General features: G+C 41.5%; 1 protein-coding gene across 17 annotated transcripts in view; it reads left to right on the plus strand.

The window, feature by feature from the left end:
• The first annotated feature begins 455 nt into the window (after window positions 1-455).
• The window catches only part of KDM6A (lysine demethylase 6A), a 235,507-nt gene continuing 217,039 nt past the window's right edge, over window positions 456-18,923 (plus strand). For 15 of the 17 annotated variants that reach the window (XM_019019413.3, XM_019019414.3, XM_019019415.3 and 12 more), the window contains exons 1-2: window positions 650-977; window positions 1,189-1,252. In XM_019019413.3, the coding sequence (XP_018874958.1) occupies window positions 817-977; window positions 1,189-1,252 (225 nt within the window). In that variant the 5' untranslated portion in view covers window positions 650-816. Of the gene's footprint in view, window positions 978-1,188; window positions 1,253-18,923 lie in introns of all 17 variants that reach the window. The other 2 variants (XM_004064043.4, XM_004064042.4) reach the window with 1 other exon arrangement.

The raw sequence follows: 18,923 nt of genomic DNA on the forward strand, positions 1-18,923 counted from the left end.
CCAGAGCTCGCGGGCAGGCAAATGCCGTCCTTGGCGTCTTCGCCCGCCGCTCGCGCCCGCCGCGGGCGGTGCCGGACCTCGCCCTTCCCCACCACTCCCCTCCCCCTCCAGAGCCCGCCGCGGTTCCCGAGGTGACACGGCCCGGACCCTCCATTCTCTGCCCCAATGTATTTAACCAGCACAACCTAACAGGAAGCTCCCTCTCGGTGACAACCCTTCCCCCGACAGACGCGCCCAGCAGCCAACCACCGGCTAGAATTGGCCTGCGTCCCGCTCCCCTCTCGGTGGCGGCCTCGGTGGGCGGGGCTCGGGCAGCTAGCAAGTTAAGTGGAGCCACGGCTGACGTGAGTCAACAAAGGTCACGTGAGGCATGCGGGCCGCGCCGATTGGTGGCGCCAGCCGGGCGGGGAGGGGGGGTCACGGCGGCGGCGTGGGGTTCGCTGTGTGACACAATTACAACAACTTTGTGCTGGTGCCGGGGAAGTTTGTGTCTCCAACGAATCCCCCCAGTGCTCCCCAGCCCCGCGCGCTCCGGCCGTTCCCGCCGTCCCCGCCTGTGGCTGCCCCCTGCCCAACCCCGCGATGTGACCCTACAGCCGAAAGCCGCCGCTGCCGACCCGGGGGCTCCGCAGCCCCTGCCGCCGCCGCCGCCTTCACCGCCGCCGCGTTGGGATTTTTCGTCGCCGCCGCCCGCGGCGGAGGAGGAGGCGGCGATAAAGTTGGTGTGCTGGTCCCGCGCGCAGATTGGGGGCGTCACTGCGGGCCCCGGTCCGAGGGGGGGTGTCGGCGTTGGAGTTGTGAATTCGCTGCGTTTCCATGAAATCCTGCGGAGTGTCGCTCGCTACCGCCGCCGCTGCCGCCGCCGCTTTCGGTGATGAGGAAAAGAAAATGGCGGCGGGAAAAGCGAGCGGCGAGAGCGAGGAGGCGTCCCCCAGCCTGACAGCCGAGGAGAGGGAGGCGCTCGGCGGACTGGACAGGTACGGGCCGCCGTCACTCGCCCGGTAGGCTCCGGACGGGCAGTAGCCGCTCTCCCGGGAGGACCGAGCGCGGCTTGTCTCTGGCGGCGGCGGGGCGGGCACCTCGGTTTGGCGCTCTTCGCGCCGCCTCCGCTGGGGCCTCGGGCTCGGGCAGGGACGGGTCGGTGGCGTTCCCGGAGCGTTAACGAGTAAACTGTGTCTGTCTCCACAGCCGCCTCTTTGGGTTCGTGAGGTTTCATGAAGATGGCGCCAGGACGAAGGCCCTACTGGGCAAGGTAAGGCAGCTGCGAGTCGGAGCGCGGATACCGTCTCCCTGGCCGGCGCCGCGCTCGCCCCGGGCCCCGCGGCCGGGTCTGTGCTCATTGTGGCCGCGGACGATGGTCGAGGGGCTTCCGGAAAACTATTTCCTGCCTCTGCTCTCCCCCCACCCCCGGGTACCCTGCTTGCTCCCTTGCGAAATCGCTCTTTTCCTCTTGTAGCTGGAGGAACAGAGACGGGATCGCTTTGGGGCCGGGCTCAACTGGGTCGACACAACTGCCTGCTATTTTACAGCTTTTTGAGGGTAGGCCGATGATCTTCGAGGTGCCTGTTTAGGGTCAAGGGATCGTGAGTGTGTTCAGATTTTCCCAAATTTCGGACTTAACTTGCCTCTCACGGGTTTAAAAAAATTCTTTTCCTTCAAGCAGGCTGTTGGTGATGCCTACTGCTAACCAAATGTTTTAGGCTTTCTTGTGTCCCCGCTCCCAGAAGGGGGAAGTTTCACGGAGTTTAGGTCGGTGAAGAGTTTGCATTGGGCTGTTGACATGTATCTCGATTGCAGTGTGTGTTACCTGAAGTTAGGTGACTTGTTTACTTTTTGGGTCTTTTTGGCATAGAAATACCGTAGTTATTTGTAAACGTGTTCTCTTCCTGGAGCCTCATTTCCTGTGTGTCTGACAGGGGAGGCTGGGGAGGATTCGGGGTGTAGTCTTTTTTTATTTGTGTGGAAAGTTGTTGGCACTGTCATTTAGTTAAGTAATGGCTGCTCCTATCGGCCCAAGATGGCGGGACAGGGTGGGAGGAGAAAGTGAAGGGGGGGGGTTAGGGGGAGGGTGTAGAGGTAAACATGGAAATAAATAGTAGCCGTGAATAAGCCTTTCCTTCGGAGTGTGTAGCTCAGTGGTGTTTAAAAAAAATTACCCAAGATTATTTGCATATAGAATTCTTATACCTTTCATAAGCTTGGAAGCAGCATGCATAAGCCTGGTAAATGCTTATCAACCTGTAGCACATTTAGTTATCCATCTGTAAGCTATTGAACAAAGGCTGGAGTCTCAATCTGTATGCATCAGTTTATATTTCCTGACCAAAATCTGATTGCAATGGTATTTGAATACTTTCTTCGTAATTGGGACCGTGAAAGTTGGAGTGTGTGCTATGGGTGTTGTATCCGTTAGACATTTTATTTTCTAGCTGAAATCATAGCTTTGCATTTGACACCTAGCTTTATTGTTGCAGTTGAGACGCAAGTTTGAAATAAGTCTAACATTTTATTCTTAAGTTGATTTTTTTGTTGTTCTGAATTTTTGTCTGTAGCTTGGTTTCGCAGAGTCATCAATTCCTTTTTATCTGTAATTACACATTTGTTTTTATTTCAAAGTAATTATAAGGAGTTATATTGCATATAATGATCAGAAAACTAAATGGAAATAATGCTTTTCAGTAAGCCCGGCCCCTTTGACCGATACAGAAAACTTGAATTAAACTTTGACTACGTAGGTATTAATTGGCTTCATTACAATTATTGCTGTAAAAATGAACAGTGACTAGCTCTGGAAAGATTTAAGCGTCAGTAATTGTTGGTCTCCTGCCTTAAAGTTTTTTTTTTTTTTTCAATTTGAGTATTTAAAGTATTTTATTTAAAAATATTTGACTGCTGTCAAAGTTGTCATTATAAAAGATTAAACATGATTTAAATTGAAAGAGCATTATTTTGTTTTGGAGGGATTATTGTTGGTCTAACATGGGTTGATAAAATTGCTTGCAAAGATAATTCACGTGGAAAAGTTTGGCCAAATCGATTGCTTTTGGTTATGGTGATGAAAAAATAAATGGAATCTGATGTTTTATGTTGAGAATATGTAAAATGCTAGTTGATTTTATGTCTTAGAATGCTCATATTCAGATAGATTCACGGCGAATAGTGCTTAACATTGGATTTCAGATTGTAATATTAAACCCTGCAGTTATGCACTAACGAGTTTAAATTTTAAAAAATTAACCGTTTTCAAATATTCTTGGCAAGTTGTGCATTACTTGATGTTTGAATACATCTTAAAAATGAAAAACTAGTGAAGCTTCACTATGTTTGGGGCCTTCATGATATATGGGGTAATTTGATGAACGATTAAGCAGTTTGTTAAACTAAAGAAAAAAAAAATCTTCACTGCTTCAGACTCAGTGCTTGTGAGGTGTCCTACCTGCTTAGGACAAGATTCATCAGCCTTAACATTAAAATAAAACCTTCTGTAATATGTGCTTGCAACCGCATATAGTTCTTGGTTGCATCTTTGTGAGCCTGAACATACCAGTGGGGTGTGTAATGGAAAGCTTGACATTATATAACTTCGCACCCTCTGTTTGAATTGGGTTCTGAATGAAGTGAATGAGCTAGAGTCCTGCTGTAGGAGGTCTTGAATTATTTAGTTTCATCCTTCTTTTAACAGTCCTCGAGGCAGTATTTTTTTGTTTTTTATTTTTATTTTTTGTGGAATGTTGAGCTATGTTGGTTTCAGAATTCTTATTCCCTGAAAGTCTTAAGAGTTGGCTTTCCTTTACTGGGCAGGTTTAGGCTACTTACCTGAGGGCAGATAATGGAATTGAATAACTCCCAGAATTCCCTTTTTAGCTTTGATTTTTGTCCTGCCATGCCCCCCACCCCCCGGCCCCAATTTAGTCTGCGCTTTGTATAACTTTTTCCTTTCTGGCAGAAATTTAGCTATTACTACTTGTTTTCAAAAATTCTTATTCCTATGTATATTATTGGATTTTCTTTCAAGTTTTTAAAATTCACATTTGTATGTTAAAAAAAACTCTTGACCTAAAAGCTTTAGAAAGTTGAAAGCATTAAATATGTGTCTCTTACTTGTCCCTTAACATATGTACGTATACCTATATACACACGTGTACATATACATATATACACACGTATACATATACGTATACACACACATATACATATACGCATATACACACGTATACGTATATACGCACGTATACAAATACGTATATACACATATATGCATACGTATATACACACGTATACGTGTATACATATATGTATACGTATGTATATGTATACATATATACACGTATATACATACGTATAAGTATGCGTATGCGTATATACATATATGTATACATATGCACGTATCTATATGTGTATTCCTTTTGCAGGTGTGCAGTTTATTCAAACCACTGATTTCTCATCGTCTCCCGAATGTTTTTGTCAGATTCAGTTATATTAGAGTCATTGAAAGAATTTTTTGTTTGTAGGATGGCCATTTGATATACAATGCCTGGGGTTTTGGATTAAAAAATAAGGTAGTTAATACAATGTATTATTTTTTGGTAATGTCTTTAAGGTTGTAAACAGCTAGAGCCTGCGTAATTAGAGTTCTTATAATATAGGGTGATCTTGAACAGTTTGCTGTTGAATGCTGACCCTTAATCTTCTGGTAATGTAGTAATTCAAGATTCTTATTTTTAAAATTTCAGTGGAGTTATCGAAAACTAAGCAAAAATGTTTTAACAGAAATTAACTTGTAACTTTTTTAGTACATTTTTGAAAACCTTTTGGGGTTTTTTTTTTTTTAAGTAGGGTAAGGATTTGAGTTAAAGTAGAATATATACGAATATATACCATAAATGTAGTAAGTTTAAATATAGTAGTACTACCAAGTATAGTTATAGTAATAATGCTAGGGGACTGGGGAATCTTATCTGTGTCAGGGAACTATTGCTAAAATACACAGTTTTGAACAAAGTATCTTATTTTTAAGTTTTTCTTAAATACTCTTATTGGAAATTTTTTTGGTAATTCTATTAGTAGAAAGATTATACAAAATACTTAGAAGTTATAGATGGTATATCACTTAAAAATGTATGTGCTTTTTTCCGTAGGACATATTAGCATTAAAACAGTTGGTGTTTTAAATTTTTTTGATAATAGAAGTAGTTTAAGATCCATTGAAACATATTTTCTTAAATTTGGTTTGCTGGCATGTTTGGTAGGGGAAATTATTAGGTCAGTTCTAGAGGTGGCTTTTTTAAGTTGTAATATTTGGATGTTGATTAAAAACATTCTCATTTATGTGTGTTTTTTGTTTGCTGGCACTTTAAGGGATACAGGTTGAGTATCCTTTATCCAAAATGCTTGGAACCAGATGTGTTTCGGATTTGGGATTTTTTTGGTTTTCAGAATATTTGCAGAATACATACCAGTTGAGCATCCCTAATCTGAAAATCTGAATTCCAAAATGCTCCAATGAGCATTTCCTTTGAGTGTCATGTTGGTACCCAAAAAGTTTTAGATTTTGGATTTTCAGATTAGGGATGCTCAACCTGTAAATTCATTTCCAGTGCTAAAGATGGCTAGTGTTTTGGTTAGAAAAGTCATGAGACCCTGTCTCAAAAAACAAAAACAAACAAAGAAAGTAACCATGGAAATAATGTCATGCTTTGTGTTTTAAAGAGTTTTCTAGTTTGGAAGATTGTCTTCTGAACACTTGTAGTCTTAATTTTTTATGTGGACAAAGTCTTATATACTTGGTATTTCCTAAAGTTTTGATTTGTGCCTGGTAATAAAGATATACTAAGATTATAGAACATGTTTGCGTATTTGGTCACAAATTAGAACTGCAGCAATACATAAACAGGCACTTTTAAAGTTCTGGTTTTCTTTTTCAGTAAATAGTTCTTTCTGTCGAATCAATTACAAATTGAAATAACTAGAGAGCATTTGACTGCCACCTCTAGATACTTTTTGTTTTTTTTTTTTAATTTGAGACAGTCTGACACTATCCCCCAGGCTGGAGTGCAGTAGAGTGATCTCGGTTCACTGCAACCTCGGTCTTCCAGGTTCAAGTGATTCTTATGCCTCAGCCTCTTGAGTAGCTGGGATTACAGGTGCCTGCCACCACACCCGGCTAATTTTTGTGTTTTTATTAGAGGTGGGGTTTCACCGTGTTGGCCAGGCTGGTCTCAAACTCCTGACCTCACGTGATCCGCCCACCATGGCCTCCTAAAGTGCTGGCATTGCAGGTGTGAGCCACCGCACCTGGCCGATATCTTAAGCTGTTAAGAAAAACTGCCTGAGAGATGAATTTTTGTGACTTAGGTGAAGTGATAGGTCATGCACTTTAAACCAAAATGAAAGTTCATTGCTTGGCTAGCTGCAGAGTAAGTCTTTTTCTGACTTAAATTATGTAACATTTAGTTTTTGTTTACATAGTACCAATATCTTTGAAAGGATTTCTGTTAAGTTTATTTTTACTTTGAAATTCATTGTGATGCTTTGAACTCTTTGAAATTGATGTTAAAGACTGATAACACTGCATTATTAATAATATTTTTGAAATGTGTTATCTAGAGAGCTAATTTATGTTAAGAAAACACTACCAGCTTGTCTAAGAATTGAAATGGTGGTTAGGCTATTTAGGACTCACATGTATTATTTGTAGATTAGTTAATAAAGTTTAATGAATGCATAATTGACAGTCTTAAGTACTCATTGAAACTTCACATATAATTTTATCAGTTTTCCACATTGGTTTGTAAATTATCGTGACAGTGAATTAAAACAGTATATTAATGTACACTAAGTGCAAGCCTTCTATGCAGATAGTATGAAGATAGCATAGATATTTCTTTCCCGTGTTGAACTTAAATTGTTTAAGAGGGATGAGATAAGTTTAAGGGTGACTAACACAGGACCATCTTTGGGAGAAGAAAAATGTGAAATATTCTGAAAGTTTATGAGAAAGGTAAATTTAACAATTCACAAGTTAGAATGGCTCTTAAAGATGGGGATTGTTTGTTGATTGTGTTTCTTGGAGATGGTATTTCTTGATTTAGATGTTAGCAAGGCATCTTATAATTTTGTTTAGGAAAACATGATTTAAAAATCACATTTTAAGGCTGGGTGTGGTGGCTCACGCCTGTAATCCCAGCACTTTGGGAGGCCAAGGTGGGCATCACGAGGTCAGGAGCTTGAGACCAGCCTGGCTAACATGGTGAAACCCCGTCTCTACTAAAAATACAAAAATTATCTGGGTGCGATGGCGCGTTCCCGTAATCCCAGCTACTCGAGAGGCTGAGGCAGGAGAATATTGCTTGAACCCAGGAGATGGAGATTGCAGTGAGCCGAGATCGTGCCACTGAACTCCAGCCTGGCGACAGAGCAAGACACCATCTCAAAAACAAAAAACAACAACAAAAAAACTGTCACCTGGAAGGGTGGGAGTAATCCCTTGTTAGACAGTTTTTAGGTTTCTGAGCTAATTTGTAGACTGCTTGCAACTTTCTTCTGTAAGCTTTTATTATTTTTTCTCTTACCTATTTCTTCCTTATATTCCATCATTTGTTTACTTCTGTATATTATTAAAACTGTTGGTGGTATTCCATTGTGAATGTATTCTTGTATGCTTTTTGTAATTTTCTCTGGGTACTATTTTGTCTTTTTTTTTTTTTTTTGAGATGGCGTTTCACTTTTGTTGCCCAGGCTGCAGTGCAATGTCGCAATCTCGACTCACTGCAACCTCCGTCTCCAGGGTTCGAGCGATTCTCCTTCCTCAGCCTCCTGAGTACCTGAGATTACAGGTGTGCACCACCACGCCTAGCTAATTTTTGTATTATTAGTAGAGATGGGGTTTCACTGTGTTGGCCAGGCTGGTCTCCAACTCCTGACCTCAGTTGATCCCCCCGCGTCGGCCTCCTGAAGTGCTGGGATTACAAGCGTGAGCCACCATGCCTGGCTGAGTATTTTGTCTTTGTTAGAATAAATAGAAGATGCTGCTGCTAAGTTTATTCTCAGGAAGAAAGTTGGGGTTATAGTTAAGGGTATTATATAAGGTCATCTAATTCATTTTAGTTTAGAACAGTGGAAGAAATTGTTTTAGACAAAGGGTTGTTTTTAAACTACAAATTTATTACGTGTTCATTAGATTTTTCTCTTTTTGAAAAAAAAAGTTTATTAGGAAAAATTTTCAGTGTTTTCAGAAAGTATTGCAAATCAACCATCACCCAGCTTTAATAGTTTGCAACTCATGACCAGTCCTGTTTCATCTATATATATTTTGCCCCTCACTCATGTTATTTTGAAGCACATCTCAGCAATCAGTCACAGCATTTAATCCATAGATGTTTGTTTGTTTCGGAAACATAACCATGATGCCCTTATTACATGTAAAATAATTTCTTAATCTCAAATATCTATGGACCTTGTTTTTTGCTGTATGGAAGTTAAGAAATAATTGCTTGGAAAATGAGTAGAAAACATGTTTAGCTGAGTATGTGATGTGAATTTTGTTTGTATTTTGATACTGCTATAGTGTTCTGTGATAGAATATTACATAATATGTGACACAAGAGGTAATTTTTCCTGAGAACTTTATGAATCGTAGTTGCTTGAGTCTGGATAGTTTTTATTTTTAGGGAAAATTTGTTTTCAAGATACAGTAGTTAAATAAATATTTTAGGTTTCTGAATTTCAAATATCAGAATGAGAACTACAAAAGCTTTTGCTTTGCTTGATTGATTGGTGAAACATTTGTTGAGCTGCTGTGGGTGAGGGATTGTGTCAGGTTCTGGGGCAGCCAATAAGACCTGGCCTCTGTCCTGCAGTCAGTCTGTTGGGAGAGGCTGACAGACTGAGTGATCATATGATGTATTAAGTGTAATAATAAAGATACATGCAAAGTGCTGTGAGCTCTGAAATGATGGAGTAACTAAAACATTTAAAACTTTTTATTATGCATCATTTAAAGTATGTACAGGTATTGAAGATAGTTTCGTGAACTCCTGTTTTCAACAGTTCTCCACATTTTGGAGCAGTTAAGTTTTTTTTTTTTTTTTTTGAGGCAGGGTCTCACTGTGTCAGCTGTCACCCAGGCTGAGTGCAGCGATGCTATCTCGGCTCACTGCAACCTCTGCCTTCCAGGCTCAAGCAATTCTTCTGTCTCAGCCTCTTGAGTGGCTGGGACTATAAGCGTGAACCACCAAGCCTGGCTACTTTTTTGTATTTTTTTGTAGAGACAGGGTTTCATTATGTTGCCCAGACAGGTCTCTAACTCCTGGGCTCAAGGTATCTGCCCGTGTCAGCCTCCATAGGTCCTGGGATTACAGGTGTGAGCCACTGTGCTGGCTGGAGCAGTTAGTTTGTTTTTTGAGACAGAGTCTCGCTCTGTCGTCCAGGCTGGAGTGCAGTGGTGCGATCTTGGCTCACTGCAACCTCCACCTCCCAGGTTCAAGTGATCCTCCTGCTTCAGCTTCCCGAATAGCTAGGATTACAAGCGTGCACCACCATGCCTAGCTAATTTTTTTGATTTTTAGTAGAGATGGGGTTTCACCATGTTGGCCAGGCTGGTCTTGAACTCTTGGCCTCAAGTGATCCTCCCGTCTTTGTCTCCCAAAGTTCTGGGATTACAAGCGTGAGCCACCCCGCCTGGCCTGGAGCAGTTAGTTTTGACTGGAGAAGTGACTGAGGGAAACTGCACAAAGATTCAGCGTTTAGCTTTGGTTATGAAACGTGTAGAAATTTACCAGACATGTAGATGTAGCAAGAGGAAAAAGAGGGTAAAGAGTTAGAAGTATAAACTGAGCGTGGAGGCTCATGCCTGTTGTAATCCCAGCACTTTGGGAGGCCGAGGCTGGTGGATCACCTGAGGTCGGGAGTGCGAGACCAGCCTGACTAACATGGATAAACCCCATCTCTACTAAAAATACAAAATTAACCGGGTGTGGTGGCGCATGCCTGTAATTCCAGCTACTTGGGAGGCTGAGGCAGGAGAATAGCTTGAACCCGGGAGGTGGAGGTTGTGGTGAGCCGAGATTGCACCACTGCACTCCAGCTTGGGCAACAAGAGTGAAACTCTATCTCAAAAAAACAAACAAACAAACAAACAGTTAGAGGTATAAAGTTAAATGGTGTTTGAGGAATTGTGAATAGTCAGGTATGGGTAGAGGGTAGCATGTTTCAGTGGGATTGGGAAAAGATAACTGAGCACGTGAGAAGCCCCATCACTATAGGCCGTAGGATGTTTTGGGGCATTGTTAAACTGAACTCTCTAATCAGGTGAAGTGACATGACCAGAAGTAGGTTTTATGGGAATATTACTGGCCACTGTGAGAAGGATATGGTGTAAGGGAAAGGAACTTCAGTACTGATGGGTAGATAGCAATGCATGAATTTTAGGATAGAATTCTGTTCCTACCACTTACTAGATGTGTGATCCTTGGGCAAGCAAGCATCTTTCAGAGCCTCAGTTTTCTCATCTGTAAAGTAGAAGTAGTAATACATTTCCTGCAGACTATTGCATTTTGTGTTAGGGGAAAAAATGTAAAGTGTGTGGCATTGGGCTTGGTGCATGAAAGGTGCTCAGTATAAGATAGTATCTTGGATAATGGTAACGTCTTGGAAAAGACGAGTTTAAACTAAGGCTGTGGTTTAGGAATGGGGTGAGATGGAGGCAGACTTAAGAGCTCTTGAAAAAGGCCTTTTCTTGGCTTTCGTAACATCCTTGCTACTTTGACTTTGTATCTGACAACATCTCAGTCTTTGCAAGGATGCTGTGTTTTAGGTCCTCTTTACTCACCCTGTTCCCAATTTACATACATGTTTGACTGCCTACTTGACTACCTTGGTATCTTGAAGGTATCTCAAACTGAACATATGCAAACTGAATTTATAATTGTCTTTAATATTCCTTGTCTTAGTAAAAGTCATTTACCACTACCCATGCCAGAAACCTTGGAATAGTTGTTGACATCTTTTTCTCAATTCCTAATCACCAGACCTCATCATTTCTTTTTTTTTTTTTTTTTTTTTTTGAGACAAAGTCTCACTTTGTTACCCAGGCTGAGTGCATTGGCATGATCACTGCTCACTACAGCCTGACCTCCCAGGCTCAAGTGGATCCTCCCACTCCAGCTACGTGGGACTATAGGCATGTGCCAGCATGTGTGGCTAATTTTTTTTTTTTTGTAGAGATGAGGTCCTGCTGTGTTGCCCAGGCTGGTCTTGAACTCTGGAACACAAGTGATCTTCTGGCCTTGGCCTCCAAAGTGCTGGGATTACAGGCATGAGCCATTGTGCCTGGCCTGCATTTCAAATCTCAAATCCGTTTCCCTCCATCCCCACTGCTCCCATCCTAATTGCAGCCATGATATTGTCTTTGACTTTTGAAATACCTTCATGCAATTTTTTGAATATAGGTATACTTGCACATAGTACAAAATTGAAAAGTGACAGAAAGGATGGTACAGTGAAAATCACCCTCTGTGCTTGCTTTGGCAGTACATATACTGAAATTGGAACAATACAGAGAAGAGTAGTATAGCCAAATATTAAAAAAAAAAAAAAATTCTGGCTGGGCGTGGTGGCTCACGCCTGTGATCCCAGCACTTTCAGGGGCCAAGGTGGGCAGATCACATGGTCAGGAGTTCGAGACCAGCCTGGCCAACATAGTGAAACCCAGTTCTCTACTAAAAATACAAAAAAAAATTTGCCGGGCATGGTGGCGGGCACCTGTAGTCCTGGCTACTTGGGAGGCTGAGGCAGGAGAATCACTTGAACCCAGAGGCAGAGTTGCAGTGAGCTGAGATCACACCATTGCATTCCAGCCTGGGTGACAGAGTCAGACTCTGTCTCAAAAAAAAAATTCCTACGTCATCTCTCACTTACTTAGTTCTTTTTTTCAGAGGCAGCCACTGATAAAAGTTTATTGGGTAGCTTTTCACTTTTAAGCATATTCTGTTAGATATTTTTATCACACAAATGAGATCATACTGTATATTGTTAAAATGCTTTGTTAATTTTACCTCTTGCTATATGAAAATACTGGTAGTTGTTTTTTTTAGATGGAGTCTTGCTCTGTTGCCCAGGGTGGAGTGCAGTGGTGCAATCTTGGCTCACTGCAGCCTTCATCTCCCGGGTTCAAGCGATTCTTCTGCCTCAGCCTCCCGAGTAGCTGAGATTACAGGAATGCGCCACCCTGCCCGGCTAATTTTTTTAGTAGAGACGGTTTCACTGTATTGGTCAGGCTGGTCTCGAACCCCTGACCTTGTGATCCGCCCACCTTGGCCCCCCAAAGTGCTGGGATTACAGGCGTGAGCCACTGCACCTGACCTACTGTGAGCTCTTGATTGGAAGAATTGGCAAATTTTGCCTTCATATTTTGGTTTTATTGCTCTGACTGATTACCAGGCCCCATGAATATTAATTCATTCTGTGAATGTGTATAGAAGTAGCCATAGTTATACTACTTACTATCTTTTTTTTTTTTTTTTTGAGACAGAGTCTTGCTCTGTTGCCCAGACTGGAGTGCAGTGGCAGGATCTCGGCTCACTGCAAATTCTGCCTCCTGGGTTCAAGCGATTCTCTTGCCTCAGCCTCCCGAGTAGCTGGGATTACAGGCACCTACCACCACGCCCTGCTAATTTTGTGTATTTTTAGTAGAGGCAGGGTTTCACCATGTTGGCCAGGCTGGTCTTGAACTCCTGACCTCAGTTGATCCACCCGCCTCTGCCTCCCAAAGTGCTGAGATTACAGGCATGAGACACCGCGCCCGGCCTACTTACTATCTTGTATTTGTAAGATTCATTTATTTTCATTATTTCTTCTTGGTTTTTATTATAGAAAAGAGAAAATAGGTAAATTTGGATTCTTGATTAGTTCAAAAAAGTATAGCCTTTAGTTTGTTAACTTATAGATGAATATCTTTTTTTTTTTTTTTCGTAGGCAGGGTCTCACTATCCTCCAGGCTGCAGTGTAGTAGTGCAACCTTGGCTCACTGCAGCCTCCGCCTCCCAGGTTCATCCTCAGCCTCCCGAGTAGCTGGGACTACGGGTGTATGCCACCACTCCTGGTTAGTTTTTGTATTTTTTGGTAGAGATGGGGTTTTATCATGTTGGCCAGGCTGGTCTCAAACTCCTAACCTCAAGTGATCCACCTGCCTCGGCCTCTGAAAGTTCTGGGATTGCAGACAAGAGTCACCATGCCCAGCCCAGAATATGTTTATTTTTGTTATAAAGATGAAAAATTTGGTGATAGAGCTAGGACAGTAGTGCTTTTTTGGAGTCATTTACCCCTTGAGTGTCAGTAACCCTTTAGCTACAAACATTTTATATGTGATTTCAGAGAGTATAGGGAATCTTCCTCGAAGCTCAACTATGGATATTAGTTCAATATTTTCAGCTAGTTTAGTTTACTAATTCTTGGGTAGAGGTGTAAATGATGTGAGTATGTCAGGGAGAAAGAAAAGCTTTAGAACTACTGGCTTGGTTAGACTAAAATGGCATGGATTTTGCCACATAGTTTTGTGGTGTTCCGTGGCCACATCACATATTCTCTCAAAATCGCTATTAATAATAAGGATGCTAGGGGAAGACAATTTGGATTTATCCTGGAGAACCTATGGCTTTAACTGGAAAAATATCCTAAGCACAGTCGCCATTAACATAGTTAATAGGCTTTAGTATTGTTTCTTCAGCCTGAGTGCTCAAAATGCTGGTTTGCTTGGGAGGATAAGTGTTATACCTAGGAAGAACAATAGATTGGAAAACTGAAGACCTGAGGCCAACAGTTCAGGACCAGACTGAGCAATATAGAGTGACCCCTGGTCTCTAGAAATTTTTAAATTTAGATTAGCTGGGCATGGTGGCATTCGTTTGTAGTTCCAGCTACATGGGAAAATCGCTCGAGCCCAGGAATTTAAGGCTGTGGTGAGCTATGATTGTGCCAGTGCACTCCAGCCTGGGCAACACAGTGAGACTCCGTCTCTTTAAAAAACAAACAAACAAACAAAAAACTGGCAGAGCGCAGTGGCTCACCCCTGTAATCCCAGCACTTTGGGAGGCTGAGGCGGGTGGATCATGAGGTTTGGAGTTCAAGACCAGCCTGGCCAAGATGGTGAAACCTCGTCTCTACTAAAAATACAAAAATTAACCGGGCGTGGTGGCGGGCACCTGTAATCCCAGCTACTCGGGAGGCTGAGGCAGAGAATTGCTTGAACCCAGGAGGTGGAGGTTGCGGTGAGCCGAGATCCTGCCACTGCACTCCAGCCTAGGCGACAGAGCGAGACTCCCTCTCAAAAAAGAAAAGAGAACTGGAGACCTGAGTTTTAGGACCTGCTGTGTATTTCAATCACTTAATTTTTATGTTTCACCAGTTTTGCCATTTCTTAAAATGAAGGGCTAGGAATTAGGAATTTCCAAAATGACTGTATAGCACCACAATTTTGTAGCTAGTTGTTCATTTGTATTTTTAGGGTTGACTCAGTTCTTGAAGATTTTGACCTAGAAGGAGGGCACAATTAAACTTTGTTTTAGATTATAATTTTCTTTGATTTTAGCCTCAAGCTTTTAAGACCAGAAACTGAATGAATGCACATAATGAAATTGAGATTTGTATGCTTTTGTTAGTCTAGGTTGCATGTTTTTGTTAATATAAGATTAACCATTTAGTTAGTTTTAGACTGGTTTGAAAGTATTTCTTTAGTGTTTTGACTTCCCCAAACCACTTCTTTCTTACAGTTGGGATTGTTATTTCTTAGGTCAGATCTGATGTTTAAAATTCTAGGCATAATCACTGTGTATTCCTGCTTGCTAGAACTCATGTGATGGCAAAGTTAAGTGAATTCTCAGGTATGAATTGATAAGAAATATCACATTGAATAAATATATATTAGGTACTATATATATATATAAATATATATATATTAGGCATGTGGATATTACAAAGATGAGTAAGGATCCTTAGTTTGCCTAAGAGTAGCAAGAGTCGCTTGGCATCAGCTGAGACACTTTCTGATCTATTGAAAGTAAGCATGTATTTATTTATTTATTTATTTATTTATTTATTTATGATGGAGTCTTGCTCTGTTGCCCAGGTTGGAGTGCAGTGGCACAATCTTGGCTCACTACAACCTCTGCCTCCCGGATTCAAGCGATTCTCTCACCTCAGCCTCCCGGGTAGCTGGAATTCCAGGTGCTGGCCACATGCCTGGCTAATTTTTGTAATTTTAGTAGAGACAGGGTTTCGCCATGTTGGCCAGGCTGGTCTTGAACTCCTGACCTCAGGTGATCCACTTACCTTGGCCTCCCAAAGTACTGGAATTGCTGGTGTGAGCTACCGCACCCTGCCAAAAGTAAGCTTTTATTGTTGGATTTTGCTGTGTGAGTGTGTCTGTGTGCATATGATTATACTTTTATTATAAATCTATCAGTTAAAAAGATAGGTTTGGAGTTTGTAAGTTAGATTCAGAGTATAACTCATAACTCTTAAGGAAACACTTAAAAAAAATTTTTTTTTTAAATCGGCTTTTCAAAGATGACAAATGAATAGATAAAATTAAGCAAGTCTTCTGTCCTTGAGGTTGCCCAGGTTTGTGCATTGACCCTATTGGCCAGGATGTTGTAAACAGCATTCAGACATTCAGAGGATAACTTTTAATAGGCTATATAGGTTATCTAATCCTTAAATAGTCATGATTCTATGAAAAGAGGTGAGTCCTAACTATCTGAAGGGAAGTTGGAGTCCTTAACAATCTAACGTAAGTTTTTTGGCTCTTTGTCTTGTTGGACTTGGTTGTCCTTACTTACAGAAATGGACATCACATGACAGATTGGATATCATGCATATATTTCTGTAAATGGCAACACTTATGTATTGACTTACTTTAAAAATCTGAATTTTTATTTTGAGAGAATTGTAGATTTATATGCATTTTTAAGAAATAATAGAGCTAGTGTGTGCTTTACCCAGTTTCCCCCAACTGTAGCATCTTGCAAAACTGTGGTACAGTATTACAACCAGGATGCTGATATTGAAATATAGTCAAGGGACAGAGAAGTTCCACACCAAAATATATGTCTTGTTCCCCTTTTATAGCCATATCTACTTCCTTCCTTCATCTCTTCCCACCCGCTGGCAACCACTAACCCATTTATCCACAAATTCATTTGTATAATTCTGTAATTTCAGGAATGTTATGTAAGTGGGATCATACAGTATATATCCTTTTGGAATTCCCTTTGATCATTGAGTAGATATCCTTGGAGAGTTATCTAAGTTGTATTGTGTATCAACAGTTTGTTCTTTTTTGATGCATCACAGTTTCTTTAATCATTTACCCTTTGAAAGACATCTGAGTTATTTCCGGTTTTTGGCTGTTGTGAATAAAACTGCTATGAACATTTGTGTACAGGTTTTTGTGTGAACATAAGTTTTCTCTGGGCTACGTGCCCAAGAGTACAATTGCTGGTAGTTGCATATTTAGTTTTATAAAAACCATCAAACTGTTTCCCGGAGCTGCTCTACCTACATTTCTACCAGCAATGTATCAGTGTTCCAGTTTCACTGCATCCTTGCCAGCATTTGGTGTTCATGCTGTTTTTATTTTTGACATTCTTGTTAGGATGTAGTGATAGGTCATTATGGTTTTAATGTGTATTTCCCTAATGGCTAGTGATGTTGAACTTTTTTTTTTTTTTTTTTTTTTGCGAGATAGAGTTTCGCTCTTGTTGCCCAGGCTGGATTGCAATGGCGCGATCTTGGCTCACTGCAACCTCCGACTCCTGGGGTTAAGTGATTTTCCTACCTCTGCCTCCTGAGTAGCTGGGATTACAGGCGCCCGCCACTACGCACACCTAATATTTGTATTTTTAGTAGAGAGGAGGTTTTGCCATGTTGGCCAGGCTGGCTCGAACTCCTGACCTCAGGTGATCTGCTTTCCAAAGTGGTGGGATTACAGGCGTGAGCCACTGCACCTGGCCTGAACATCTTTCATGTTCTTATTTTCCATCTGTATATCATCTTTGGTAAAATGTCTGTTCGTGTCTTTTGCACATTTTCTAGTTGGATTTTTTTTTTAACTGTTCAGTTTTGAGGTTTCTTTATATTTTCTAGAGTGTAGTCCTTGTTAGGTATGTGGTTGGATTTTCTCCCGCTCGCTCTATAACTTTGAATGATTTTAACAGTCGTTTGCAGTGCAAAGGTTTTTAATTTATTGTCCAGTGTATTAATTTTTATTTTATGGATCTTGATGTGAAGTATAAAAACATGTTGCCTGGCCCTAGATCCCTAAGGTTTATTTATTTATTTTTCTAAAAGTTTCGTAGTTTTTTATTCATGTTTTATATCAGGTGTGAGATTGAAGTTGAGCTTTGTTTTTGCTGTAGATGTTCAACTGCTCCACCATTATTTGTTGAAAAGGTCATTTTTTTTCTCCACTGAATTGCTTTTGAATCTTTGTTAAAAAATAGTTGCGTATATATTTGTAGGGGTTTATTTCTGGGTTCTCTATTACGTTCGATTTGTCTACGTGCTTATTCCTCCACCAGTATCACATTATCTTAATTACTGCCATTGTATAGTAGGTCTTGTTTGAAATGCTTGTTTTCCGGTGCTGTAAAGAAATAGCACTTGAATGTAAATTTAAATTCCTTAGCAAGGCCATTTTTATACTTTCTGCAGAAAGGGTACACTCGCCAGCAGTTTTGCGATGAGACTACACCCACTGAACAAAGGAGACAGGGTCATTTATAACCTGACGCGTCCACCCTACTGCCGTGTCCAGTTTCCATTGGCTGGAACGGGACTTCACATTTTTTATTTGGCCCGATTGGCTAGCAACTTAGAACTTTTTTAAGGAGGCAAAGGCTGAGGAGAACAAAGGAAGGAGGAAGTAACCTGTGGAATGTAGAGAAAGGTAAAAACACCTTTAAATAAGGAAGAGGAACAGGCTATGTCCTAATGCTTGCTTAGACCAGTATAAGCATGCCAGGGCAAATAGGCTTAATTGTGGGAGCTAAGAACATAAAGTACATTGATTTGTTTATTACGGCTAGCAGATATTTAAGAATGTTCGCACAGGTCTTTGAATAAATTTTGCTTCTAAGAGAAGTTACTATTTATTCCTAATTAGATGGGGAGGAAAGTCTTTGAAGAGGAACCTCTACGTTTTACAGCCTTAATACCAGGTGTAGTGATTCTCACCACTTTATTCTTCTTTGTCAAGATTGATTTAGCTATTCTGAGATCTTTGCCTTTTCATATAGATTTTAGAGTAAGTTTGTCTGTGTCTACATAAAAGCTTGCTGGGATTTCGAGGCCGGGTACGGTGGCTCACGCCTTTAATCACAACACTTTGGGAGGCTGAGTCAGGTGGATTACTTAGGGTCAGGAGTTTGAGACCAGCCTGGCTAACAGTGGAACCCTGTCTCTACTAAAAAAGTACAAAGCTGGGTGTGGTGGCTCACGCCTGTAATCCCAGCACTTTGGGAGGCCGAGGTGGGTGGATCACGAGGTCAGGAGATCGAGACCACCCTGGCAAAACATGGTGAAACCCCGTCTCCACTAAAAAATACAAAAAAAATTAGCTGGGCCTGGTTGCTGGCGCTTGTAGTCCCAGCTACTCGGGAGGCTGAGGCAGGAGAATCGCGTGAACCCGGGAGGCGGAGCTTGCAGTGAGCCGAGATCATGCCACTGCACTCTAGCCTGGGCGACTGAGCGAGACTCTGTCTCAAAACAAAACAAAACAAAAAAACAAAAGTTGTCTGGGCATGGTGGCTCATGCCTGTAATCCCAGCACTTTGGGAGGCCAAGTGGGTGGATCAACTGAGGTCAGGAGTTTGAGAGCAGCCTGGACAATATGGTGAAACCCCGTCTCTACTAAAAATACAAAAGTTAGC

Source organism: Gorilla gorilla, chromosome X (assembly GCF_029281585.2).
Source record: "Gorilla gorilla gorilla isolate KB3781 chromosome X, NHGRI_mGorGor1-v2.1_pri, whole genome shotgun sequence".
Classification (NCBI taxonomy): domain Eukaryota; kingdom Metazoa; phylum Chordata; class Mammalia; order Primates; family Hominidae; genus Gorilla; species Gorilla gorilla.